The sequence below is a fragment of the Drosophila tropicalis genome, unplaced genomic scaffold (assembly GCF_018151085.1).
Source record: "Drosophila tropicalis isolate 14030-0801.00 unplaced genomic scaffold, ASM1815108v1 contig_867, whole genome shotgun sequence".
In the NCBI taxonomy this organism is placed as follows: Eukaryota; Metazoa; Arthropoda; class Insecta; order Diptera; family Drosophilidae; genus Drosophila; species Drosophila tropicalis.
Window position 1 is genome coordinate 2,072,327 of NW_027173362.1, and position 13,173 is coordinate 2,085,499.

Here is a 13,173-nt window from a genome sequence, read left to right on the forward strand (position 1 = left end):
ACACGGCCCGAGACTATGCATTTTTAAAATGAAATTACGCCACATTTACCGTGCCGGTTGTGTGAGCGAGAGAAGAAGAGAGAATAGCAAATTGCGGAGTTAAAAAAAAAAAAGGATTTCACTTGGTTAAGACCATGTAATAAAAATTTGATTAGCTGCTTGTTTAACTTTAATTAAGTTGATTCGCATGAAAATGTAGAAGAAAAAAAAAAAACGTACCAACGAACGAACCCAGAAAGCTAATCAAATATTTAGTTGCCCTTCTTTCTTCCCCACAGGTATTTCTCTTTCTCACACTCAATCTCATTCTTTCTTCTGTGTGTGTGTGTGTGTGTTTGTGTCTGTGTGATATATGGCATACATGTAATTCAGTCTAGTTTGGTTTAGTTTGCCTCAGCATATTAGCATAGGCAAACTGTTTGCCAACAAACAGCAAAATATTCATGATAATCATTAACAGCAGCAACAGTCAGAACAGTCGGGTTCTTGCCTTTGGCCTATTTAACCTGACTGCTGGTAGTACAGAATCCAGAAGATTCTGATTATATGCAGCAGCTCTTCTTGACATTTGACGCCTGTGTCCTTATCATTTATTTATGCTTGAAAACGAGTCAGCCAACCAGCCAGATTGGGGACAACAAAAGGTACATACATAGTATGTGGTAGCTACAAGCCCATTACCTAATTGTGTAATTTTAATGACGATTAATTGCAACATTAACACGACGATTCCACTAGGCTTGAAATTAAAAACTAAATTCCCCTTTTAGAAAGCAGGCAACTAGTTTTCCATCAGAATTTTCAGAAATATTGAATAACGAAATGGCCAAATTGGACTGCTAAATAATGCTCTTTCTCATTCAAACTGATCGATGGGCTTCAATGATGAAATCATTTGATAAATTAGTTTTATTTTAATGACTTCGGTAACTAAAAGGTAAATGTATTGCAAAAAGAAAAGCGTTTAAGTTAAGTATTGATGAAAAAAAAGTATCGAAAGGCACTTAAAAGCATTTGGAATTTGTTTTTTTTGCAGGGGGGGTAAAAAAACAAATTTGTGGCCCCAAATGTTATTACCATTATGTCACTCCCACATGCTCACACACACACACACACAAGATATACAAAGGCATATAGACATTATCTTAAAGATGCCGCCAAGTTGTCCTTTGCTCACTCTCTCTCTCTCTCGCTGTCACTATTTCTGTCCCTGTCATCTAGCAAACCATTAAAGCAACTTGAATGTTTGGGCACTTAACTGACTTCTTCATCTCCGACTCCAACTTCAACTGCCAGCAACTCCACTTTTCCTCTTTTGTTATTGTGTAGCTATCCTCTAGCCACATACATACTTATTATCCCCATCATAACCAAAGTCAAGCCATTAAAAACTTTTCTTTCGTCGTCTTCGTCGTCGTTTTTTCTTTATTTTTGCTTTTGCCAAAGATGCCATTAAAATAAAAATCGAGAGCGTGTTAAATGATTTACAAAAAGCAGCAAAAGCGCCAAAAGATGTGAGGCGAACGGAAGGAAAAGCCATTTCAATGCTTTTTAAGTTTAGAGCCCCACACACACACACACACACACATTCAACACTTTTATATTATACATATCCCAACATATATTTTTATGGTTCTGTTTTATGAGTTCCCAATATTACACCAAGTACCAAAGAATTTATATATGTATGTCTGAATGTGTATATATGTATTTATGTAGGTGTTTACCAAGAATTTTGAAAAGACATGAATATAACAACGAAACACAAACATTAAACAATAACTATTTGAAACAAAAAATTAAAATTTTTTTTTTTTGACTGGGCGGCATTATTCGTCGTCCTCATCATTTTGGTGGTCATCTACGTAACCATCATTGCCATCATTCACGACATTCACAGCCTCGGCTTGGGCATGAGTTTCATCCTGTTCAGTCAGCTCGTTTTCATAAATTAACAATTTTGAATCTTCGCCAACTCGGCGGATCTTGGTAGGAGCACTGGAACTGGACTGCTCATCATCCGTCTCAACACGCTTCCGCTTATTAATGCTGCTGTTATGGTTGCTGGGCCGCTGCAGCACTTCCAAAATTATTTGAACCACATCCTCCTTTGGGCCACCCAAGCTTTCCTCATCATCATTTGTATCACCAGCATTCTCTTTATCTCCATTCTCTTTATCTCCATTCTCTTTATCTCCATCCTCTTTATCTCCATCCTCTTTATCTCCATCCTCTTTATCTCCATCCTCTTTATCAGCAGTCTCTTTAGTAGTATCATTAGCATTATCATCATTATCGTCATTATTAAGAGTTTCGACATTTTCCTGCACATCTATATTATCAGCATCTGCAGCAACACTATCAATAATATCATTCATAATATCACTATCAATAATATCATTCATATTATCACTGTCAATAATATTCATATTATCACTATCAATAATATCATTCATATTATCAATAGCCTTTTCATCCTCATCCTTTTCATCCTCAGCCTTTGCATCTTTCGTCTCATTCGTGGCAATTGTATCACTCACATCATTGTTGACCACCATGTTATCCTCAGCCTTCAAGTCAGCATCACCTTTAACATCAACAATAATCGTATTTGTATTATCCTTATCATTTTGATTTATATCCTTCTCACCACCATTTTTATCAGAGATAGACGCCATTTTTATTTTCCAAGTTGATTCAATATGTAAAATATTTAGTCGCAAAATTGTAAAAATAAAAATATTTATTATTTTTTTTTTTTTTTGTTACTAAAAGTAGTACGACTGATTCGACTGAACAGCACACACTGAATTGACCGAGGGCTCGAATCCAGTACATCAACTTTCCAGGACTACTAGATTCTTCAATCTTTCGATAAAATGTCAATCTTGGTCAAGAAATATTTGTTTTGCCTTCAAAGCAGATTTCAGATTGCTTAGATTGTCATAAGAAAACGATAAATGTGTTTCTGATCCGATATATATCGAACCTTCAAATCAAACATATGGTATATATATATTGGTTAGTTCTACTAACAAAAAGCGTTTGTTTTGTAAGCTTTACAGATTGGTTATTACTTTCAATTGCACTTGAAATTGATTTATTTCACAGTTCATCGGTCGATAGAGAGAAAGAAATATCACAAATTTGTAGAAAATCCACCCATGAGTACAACCAGACTTATTCTTAGCATCCCTATATAGATAAATAGACATATAGTATTCAATTTCATTTATGTCTTAGCCTGGCAACTGAGAGGTAAAGTGAAAATGAACTAATCGTTAGCCATTAACCGCCCAATGACACTTTTATGCCACTTTAATAAACTTGAGTGGAACGATATGTAAGTTTTTGGGGTGACGGAGGTAGTGAGGGCTCTTGCCAAATGCCTCACACATACTTGTGTCCTCTGTGTCCCCTTTAGCCCTCATTGAATTGGCTGCAGAGAAACTTTTTCTACACACGTTTAACGGCAGCAAATATGTCTTAAGCTTGCTCAATTCTCCCCGGAGTAAGTTTTTCCTGTCAAGAGATTCTGATGCAAGTGGAAGGGGTGGTGGGTGTTGGTTGTAGGTGGTGGCTGGGTGGATCTGTGGCAAGGGGGTTGGCAGATATAAATTATTAATAATAATAAACATTTGTTTCTTCTTTTCAAATGATTTATTATGGTAAAGTACTCAGGTTATAGCCCATATAAATCAAGAGGCAAAATGATCTATTCCAAGCATAAACAAGATTGATTCAAATCGAATTGATATATACTTACATATCTAAATGAATAAATAGATATCTTGTTTCTTAATAAAATAAACTTCACTTAAGCCACAACGATTTTTACAGGAATTTGGGTTAAATTTAAAAATGCCTTTCGAAAATTTCCTAATTTAGATATCCCAAGAAACTTGTTATGTAGTATATCCTTTGTTTTTCATGGAAACAAGTTGAAATATTTTACATTCTAGCCAGCATTGAATATTGTTCTTTCTCAGACTCTCCCACACTCTATTCTGGTTCTCCCCTTGTTTTCATGTATGTTATTTATCATGTGGCAATGTTGTAATGCATTTTGTAATCGATACAAGGCAATCACAACGAATTGAAGGCAAAAAGCTCGGCGAACGGAGTGATAAAGGGAATGGGAATGAGAATGCGAGTATCGATGGAGAATGGGTGAATCAGAGACTGAGCCCCGTGCTAGGCACGTGACCAATCAAATGGTTAAAGGGAGAGATAGAGAGAAAACGAGAGGTGTGTGCATGTTGTATACTATATCGATGCTTGGCGTGGAGTTCATACAGAGGAAGGGGTGGTTGCTGTGAGTTGTAACTTGTTGGTTTTACGGCGCAAATTAATGGAGCACATACGAATTGAGGAATATACACATACATACATGGAGTATGTGTGTGTGTGTGTATCTGGTTGGTGGCTTCTTATTCTGCATCCCCTATCCGCCATCCTTTGCATCTCTTTGTAAAGTGGCTAAAACAATCAAAATATAACTTCAACTTCATTGAAGCAATCGGTTCTGTCACTTTCTTTTTGAATTCATAGAAAGTATCTATGAAGAATAATTGCCTGATTGACAGTTGCAGTCCATATTTTAATCTCAAACCAAATTATGTATGCATGCCCTCCATATGCTCTTTCTCTCTGGCTTTATTTCTCTGCATTTCTTTTTTTTAATTCCCTTTTTTTTGGCTCTACTGCTTTACTATGTCTCTTTGTCTGTGCCAAATCAATTAGCAAAGGCAATTAATGAAGCGCAGTGCAAAAAGAACAAAACGAAACAACAACAAAAAGAACAAAAAAAAGAGAAAAATCACAGCCAAGTACGGAAAAATCAAATAAAAATGGAAAATGCTTCCTTTGCTGCAGCAACATCAATTTGTCTTTTCATTAATTATTTAGACACCAAAGCGAACAAAAAAACAAACAGAAAAAAAAGCAAACAAAAATAAAAATAAAAAAAATATTGGCAGTTAATTAATTGAATTCATTTTGCAACGTGTTGCCCGCTTCGCCTTCTCTTCAACTTTTGTGTCCTCTCCTCTACTCTCCTCTCCACTCCATCATCTAGGAATTGCAACGACATTGCAAGAATGGGTGTGGCATCTAAAGTAGCTACAAACACAAAGTTCAATGATTGTGAAATTTGTAATACCCTTACCTTTTGAAATGCTGTCATTTTATTGTAGATTGTTGTTAGAAAATAAACTGAAAAAGTTCCCTTAGTAGGCAGTGTTATTGCTTTTATCATCTAGTCAACAGTTTTAAATTAAAGTCTTCAAGTAAATATTTCAGGAATACAAAAATACAAAAAAAAAAAACACAAAGTGAAATTTTTTGGTACAAAATCATAAAACAAAAAAAGTTCTACAGTTTTTAATAAAAGTCTTCAAGTGAATATTTCAAGGATACAAAAAATACAAAAAAAAAAAAACACAAAGTGAAATTTTTGGTACAAAATTATAGTGAATCATAGTAAAAAACTAACACATTCTTGTCTTCAATAAACAAAACAACTTGCTGGAACCAATCCGGTAGAGAAACTTGGAGTGCTGCCTAATCCCTGCGCGAGTAATTAAAACTCTTTCCGGGGAGTAAAAGCAGTCATAACCAATTGAAACCTTTGAGCCGCAATTTCCTGCACTTTCTATCTCTGGACAAGCATTTCGTAAGTTGCAGTTGGCTAGGACGTTCGGGATGTCTTCTCTTGGTAACTATATTTCTGGACCTATGGGACAATTTTCCTGCACTTTCTATCTCTGGACAAGCATTTCGTAAGTTGCATTTGGCCAGGACGTTCGGAATCTCTTCTCTTGGTAAGTATATTTCTGGACCTATGGGACAATTTCCTGCACTTTCTATCTCTGGACAAGCATTTCGTAAGTTGCAGTTGGCTAGGACGTTCGGGATGTCTTCTCTTGGTAACTATATTTCTGGACCTATGGGACAATTTTCCTGCACTTTCTATCTCTGGACAAGCATTTCGTAAGTTGCATTTGGCCAGGACGTTCGGAATCTCTTCTCTTGGTAAGTATATTTCTGGACCTATGGGACAATTTCCTGCACTTTCTATCTCTGGACAAGCATTTCGTAAGTTGCAGTTGGCTAGGACGTTCGGAATCTCTTCTCTTGGTAAGTATATTTCTGGACCTATGGGACGTTCGGGATGTCTTCTCTTGGTAACTATATTTCTGGACCTATGGGACAATTTCCTGCACTTTCTATCTCTGGACAAGCATTTCGTAAGTTGCAGTTGGCCAGGACGTTCGGAATCTCTTCTCTTAATATGTATATTTCTGGACCTATGGGACAATTTCTATCTCTGGACAAGCATTTCGTAAGTTGCAGTTGGCCAGGACGTTCGGAATCTCTTCTCTTGGTAAGTATATTTGTGGATCTATAACAATGGCTACTTATCCAAGCTAACCATGAGCCGAGAGTAAGTTTCTTTTTATCCTCTGCAATTAATAAAAATGATTATATAGTGTGTTTTTTCTTCAATATGATGGACCACATGTAAGTAGCAGCTTGATATGGGGTAAATTTGATATACCCGTTTGGTTAGGGTACAAACATGCAAGAGAGGAAACTGCAAACTGCAAGCTGCAAACTTTTGCACTTAATTGTCTAGCCAATAGAGAAAGGGGGGCTGATGGTAGTGGAGGTGGGAGGTGAAGGTGACGAAGGGGAAGCATGGTATACAAGAGAGGTGTCAAGGGTCAAGTCGAAAACTAAGTTTGCCAATGCAACTGGCGCATAAAGTCATTAAAGTTTTCTGGTAATTCGATTTTAGCCCTATTCTTTTCTTGTGCACTTTCTCCACATTTCTTTCATTTTCTTTACAAATTAATGGAAAAGTTTGACTGGAAAATGCTTAGTGCTGAAATGGCAATGGGGGAGAAACAAATGAAAATGACAACGTCATGGAAAAATCTTGTTATATATGTCCTGTACCTCTACCGTTAACAAGCAAGTTCTCCTCCCGCTCTCAGTACACTTATTTTTTATGCATTATTTTTCGTTCTCAGTTGATTATTGGCATTTTTATGCCGGTTGTCCCCCAAAAGTATGCTAGGCGAGCAAAAAACATCAAGACCTGCAAAGGGAATGGTGCTCTTTTTTTTATAGGGGAGAGGTTGGTGGTATAACTGTCACTCTTATCAGTCAAAAACACACGCGCGCCAATTTCTATTTTTGGAGTTTTTCCTCACCCATCGCATTCATCTGTAAGCCCCTTCATTTCAATTCTATTCGGTCGCAGGCTTTCTCTCTCCGTCTCTTATTTCTAGCTGCTGCAGCAGTTTGGATAGAGTTTCTGTTGCCTACTTTTTGGCTGGCAGGCGGCATTTATTGTGTCGTTAACAAAGCGTTTCCATACACGTCACAACGACTTGGCAAACAAAATATTACACCAGAATAAACGAAAAACGAATATTTTAAGCATTGTTAGATCGAAGAGATTTCGTTGCTTTGATCGAATATCATGCATATGATTGAAGAAACCAAACTAAACTATTTGAAATTCATATAATTGAACTATCTGACATATCAAGTGTTTCTTCAGTTCCTATCCGGTTTCTTTTAGCTTTACTCTATGGCCCAAAAACAACAAACGGAGGAAAAAAGCAAAAGCTACAAAAAATGCCATGCAAATGCTGGCCCTACTGATTTTATATGCAAATCTGGTACAGTAACCATCCCTCTGCCATCCTCTTGCTCCCTATCTATGCTAACGTCGGCCATATACATACATACGTACATAAATCATGGTAAAAATCGGGCATAAAGGGGGGAAAAGGACGAGAAAGTAAAGGGTTACCGTCACCCCAAGTGGCAACTTTCACTTTTGTTAGGCTTCATCTTCGACTGGATGCGAGATGTGGAATCGATAGCCTCCGACTGCGACTCTGCCTCTGCCTTTTGGCACCTCTTACATCGAGAGGGATGGATGGACGGATGGGTGAATGGTATGGGGTTAGGCGTTTTCTCTGAGCTTGGAGCGGGGTGGAGGGATGAGGCCTCTGCTTGGCCACGTTTAACGTTTTGAGCGCCACAAAGTATGCTTGGCTTATTTATTATTTACACGAGTGAAACGTGTATGAAACCAAAAGAGCTGCTAAAAATCCCACAAAAAAGAAAAAGAAAAGGAGAAGGACCAAGACGAAGAATCCTTGTGTTCGTGTGAATGTGTGTATGTGTGTTGGGGAAGGAGAGTTTGGTCTTAGTGTTGGTGTTTGTGGTTGATTTGATTGCTTTATGCACCCAGTGAGTGGCCGCATGAATTTCAAATGAGACGCCCAACCATATTTCTGGTTTTCTTTTTGGCACTGCTCCCTCTTGCTCCCTACACCTCTCTTTCTTGCTCTGTGTGTGTGTCAGTCTCAATGTCTTTGCTTAAGCAAAACAAGTCAAAGTAGAAAACTTGCAATCTATCCTCGGTAGATTATCTCAAACGGGAACCGGTAGAATCCAAAACAAAAAACTCATATTTATTTACATAAATGTCTTCACTTTTAAGGTTGTGAAAGTTTGAATTAATTCGCGATCCAAATTAAAGAAAAAAAGGAAAATGGTTTATGTAAAGATATTTAAGATATGGAATCGGTTTGCAAGTAATATCAAGCTAAAAACAAGAAAACATGAAGGCACATCGCCAGTCATTACGCTTAAAGTCCTTTGGCTCCTCCGTCGGGAAAGCCAAACCTAACGTGTTGCACACGTCTCACCAGCTGCCAGTCTAGGTTAAATGTAGAATGAGACAAACAGAAGGACTATACGGAAGGTGGATCACTGGCACCCACATCCTTTGGACAGAGTCGCTGGCTCTGCATTTGGTGTGTGTGTGTGTGTGTGTGTAGGTGTGGATTTAGGTGTGGGTGTGTGTTTCTGTTCCCACAGTAATTTGAAATTCATGCGCTTCGTATGTGGAATAAATTCAAGATTTTGATTTGCTGCTACGTGTGGCATCATTTCGCTGTCTCTCTTGCTCTCTGTGTCTTTGTCCCCCACTCGTTGCCATTGCTTCTTTCGCACATTTCGTGTGCAATTGAAGGTGTGAAATCGCACATAAAGCATATAATAAAAGTGAAAAGCGTGAGCACCAAAAGGGCAGATAGACAGCCACAGTGAAACGGAAAGAGAAGTGAAAGAGAAAGACTCTGAATGTTTGCCTTAAAGCCCTTAGGGCAAGTTAAAGTTTTAACAACCCGAAGAAGAAAAACAGTATATTAAACAATTAATCGCAGACATTGATTGCAGAAATCGAAAAGGACAAGTGCAACAATAAAGAGAGAGTCTCACAATGCAATATAATATCTAATGGTTAATTAATATAAAGGAAATCTATTGAAATTCACTTCTTGAGATTTCAATGCAATTAAAAATGTTGAACTTGCTTTAGTTGTTATTGTTGTCTTTGTCGTTCTTATCAAATTATAGCACATTCCCAACTGTGTCGAACCAAAATCATCATTTAGTGGCTCCCCCGGGCAGGATCCAGCCATACACAAACAACAAATATGCTGATTATGCTAGTGGAACTAGGTATTCCCCTGTTGGCGACATCTGCACACACACACACAAACACACGCACACCCATAGAGCGACACAATTCAATGACTTTACGGTTATTTATGCTATTCGAAAAGTAATTTATAGCATTTAATGCCTAAAAGCACACATGCGATTTCAGCAATTTTGCCCAAGTTTAGGAGATGAAGAAAATGTTCCTTTCGTTTCTTTTTTTTTTTCTTTGGCGTCGCTCAAAGTTGGAAAATGAGAAGAAAATGTGCAGATTTTTTTCTCATTGTTGTTTTTTTAGGCAACATAGCACGAACAACAAGCACATAAACACGCGCTTATAGTATAGTACCAAGTGAGCCAGTTGCCCACGCTTTCTCCGCCCTCACACTATTCCCTGCTTTCTTCTTGTTGTTCTTTCCCTTGCCCTCCATCTCGCATTTGGCGATTTTTTCTTTTCTCAGCAAGGGAGTGGGAGAGGGAGAAAGAGAGAGTAAAATACATGTCAATGACTTTACAGAAAGCGGAAACTCATAAAGATAAGTGTTGACATGACGCTATGTTCCTTCACTTTCACACCCACTACCCGCTGCTACATCCTTCTGGTTCTGCAACCTCTGGCTGGCTTCTTCCTTTAAGTGGCATCTGTCGTCCTGTATTTGTGTCAGTCATTTCTCACTCTCTCTCTCCCCCTATCAGCGTTTCTTTAGTTGTGTGTGCGTAAGCCTCACCTCAAATTCCTTAAATTTCCTTAAAAAAGAAAGTACTCAAGAAACAGTATCTAGATGAAAGACAAAAACAAACCTTTAAAGCTGAGCACTACACGAATTTTAAACCGAAACACTATTTAAACGTTTTTGTAGCATAGTTTAAGGCGCTCTCACTACTGTTTGTCTTCGTTTCAAAAACTTATAATGTTCGACCTATCTTAATTATTTGCCTAATTCCGCAGATTCAACAAGTTAGTAAGAGATTAAACTAAGTTACTACTTTGAAGTCCCCTTTGTCATCGAAACTAGGTTAAAAGATTACTTTAAGTCCACATTCCAATTTGAAAAAACTAATTGAACTCAATCTTTGCCCCATAGCTTGACTTTTGCCCCCCTCTTTTTAGTCCATTAATCAATCAAAAGCAATTGCTTTGACATTAGCCATAAATTGCAGAATGAAAAATGGATCAGGTTTTGTTTTGTCGTCGTAACTATTTTTATATATATACCTATGTATTATAGGGGAAATGCATCAAATGCTTGTAAATGTTTTGTTTCCGTTTCCGGTGTAAGCACGCAATGCCCTCCTTGCCCACCCTTTTACCTATTACACTTTACGCTTGTCACTTTGTAATTATAGTTGCTGTTGTTAACAACATTTGACTAGTAAATGAAGTAATAAAAAAAAAAAACAAAAAGTAGAGAAAAACGCAGACCCAATTGCCGCAATGTACCGCATTTTGACCAGAGAGCCTCCCCCCGTCCACATAACTGACCCTCGACTGGCTGTCACTTTGACCCTAGACGCAATATTTATCGATAACTATTAGCAAGTGATGCATGAAATGCGATAACATTAATTAGCCCCGGCCGCCATATAAGCCACAATAGTGCCAAACGAAGGTGGGGAGGAGTTGTTGTAGGGTTTCCCTTCTCTCTTTCTCCTTCTCACTCTCTCCAGTTTTCTCCCTTGCGGTCATGTGTCAGCAATTTAATTGCCTCGCCAGTTGTAATAATAATAATAATAATAATAATAATAGCAATATTTCTGGGCTCCTATTGAGAGCTTTTGCATTATTTGTGGCCCGATTCTTAACAATAGATAATTCATATTCATCCAACTAACTAGTCAGTTGGTTAGTTAGTGTTTAGGCATAGACTTATTTATAAGCCCCAATCAATTGTATGCATGGTGGCAATTTGGGGTCTTGATAGAATATATGTATAACATTCCTCTTTCCTCTAGTTAATAGACAGAACCATTGACTATTTTTAAAAACAGAATGAACTGTTTTATACATTCAAAAATAATCAATAACGAACAAATTAACAGCCCTGACTTGCCCTATGAGTAAGATAATAGTTAGCATTACTAAATTTGATCAGGCTATTAACTAGCCATCAACCAAGTTAATAACGAATACTTATTTCCATCTCACAAAAGTCTCTTAAACAAAACATTTTCGGGCTTTCATTTGTTGTCGTTCTTTAGTTGTATTGTATATTTTGATAAACCGATTAACTGTAATTAACTCGCCCCTGTGTGTGTTTGTGTGTGACTGTTGTTACTCTTATAACCAAGCCGTGGTTAACATTTTCTTGTTTTTCGCCATTCTTGGGTTCAGCTTTTTTGGCGGTTTTCTTTTTTACTTTTAGCCAGAGCTGGCCAGAGTTGCAATTATTACCACTTACTGCTAAATACTGGGGGAGTTTTTATGCTGTTGTTGTTGGTCAGGCTACAAAAAGGAAAAAAAAAAAAACTTGTGCCCGGCCGCAAAAATTTCCGTATCATGCAACCGCAACAATAGCAACAAGAACAACACCAACAAGAATCCGGAAAAATTTTAGCCAAAAACCAACAGAGCCAGAGTTTTCCTGGGGTTTGAGATAAACTTTTTGCTTTAATACTTTTCTGTTTTTCATTCTCTCTCCCTCTCTCTAAAGTTGTATACTTTGCTTCCTCGTTTGGCTGGCGTTGCCTACTTTTAGGCACCTAAAAATTTATGCTTTACCTTTAGACAAGGCATAAATCTTTGTTATGTTTTTTTTTTTTGTAGTTGTTTTTCTTGTTTTTCCTCTCTGATATACAGATATAAAAAGTTAAAAATCACAGAGGAACTGGTAATTATTTTGGTTTTTGTTTTTTTTTTAGGACCTCCTTCCGGCCCCCGACCCTTTTTTAGTCAGTTTTAATTAGTCTTTGTATTTGCGTTTTTCTTTTAAATTTTATATAGATTTCAACATGACTTTATAATGACTTTTAATGGCGCTGGTTAAACATATACATATGGGGTTCCTTTCCATTGGCCTTATGACTGCATAAATTGTTGAGCCTGCTCATAAGACACTGTGAGATTCGAATTTCTGCTTAATAAATAGCTGCTTCTTTCACATAATCCTTAGTAAATTTTAATTGCCTACTTTTTGGGGAAAATTTCGTGTCTTGACCATTAAAGTTGGCAATGTAACCTCCTGCTTAGTTGTAATCTTAACCTTCTAACGATTGCATCCATAGAAATGTTTCTTCGCCAGACTCTGTCAACAGCTCTGACTCTGGTTTTCTCTGTCTCTTTTATATATTTTTTTTTTCTTGTTTTTCGCTCAACTTGTTCTTCGTTTTTGGTTTTGGTTCTTCTTTTTGACTGCTCAAGCGGCAAATCATATTGCTTTTGCCATGTCTCCGCCTTGCAGCAACACAGTTGAAACTTTGTCAACAATGTTGAATAATTAAAATGCTCCCTTGGCAGCCAAAAAGACGATGACTACAACGACTACGACGACGAGGACAATCAAGCGCAAGATGAGGACGCAGAGTATCTGGAACTAGCTCCATCTACATCTCAGTTCCAGCAACTGCATTGTTAAGGCCTGACGGTTTCCAAGGGAGGTTGTTCAAGGGAGATTGTTCAAGGGAGATTGGATGGAGGAGCAAGTAAAA

The 13,173-nt window shown here is 37.5% G+C and overlaps 2 protein-coding genes across 12 annotated transcripts in view; both read right to left on the reverse strand.

Moving 5' to 3' along the window:
• Positions 1–13,173, reverse strand: part of LOC137583721 (uncharacterized protein CG43867) — a 110,073-nt gene that overhangs the window by 49,976 nt on the left and 46,924 nt on the right. The window lies entirely within an intron of this gene.
• Positions 1,685–2,796, reverse strand: LOC137583588 (coiled-coil domain-containing protein 1-like). 2 transcript variants are annotated; one of them, XM_068298673.1, is made up of 2 exons: positions 2,651–2,796; positions 1,685–2,587 (listed from the first exon to the last, which is right to left on the reverse strand). In XM_068298673.1, exons 1-2 carry the CDS (start codon positions 2,676–2,678, stop codon positions 1,830–1,832), a joined length of 786 nt encoding a protein of 261 aa, XP_068154774.1. In that variant the 5' UTR covers positions 2,679–2,796; the 3' UTR covers positions 1,685–1,829. The 2 variants fall into 2 exon arrangements, with proteins under 2 accessions (XP_068154774.1, XP_068154775.1); XM_068298674.1 differs by having other exon boundaries at positions 2,654–2,793.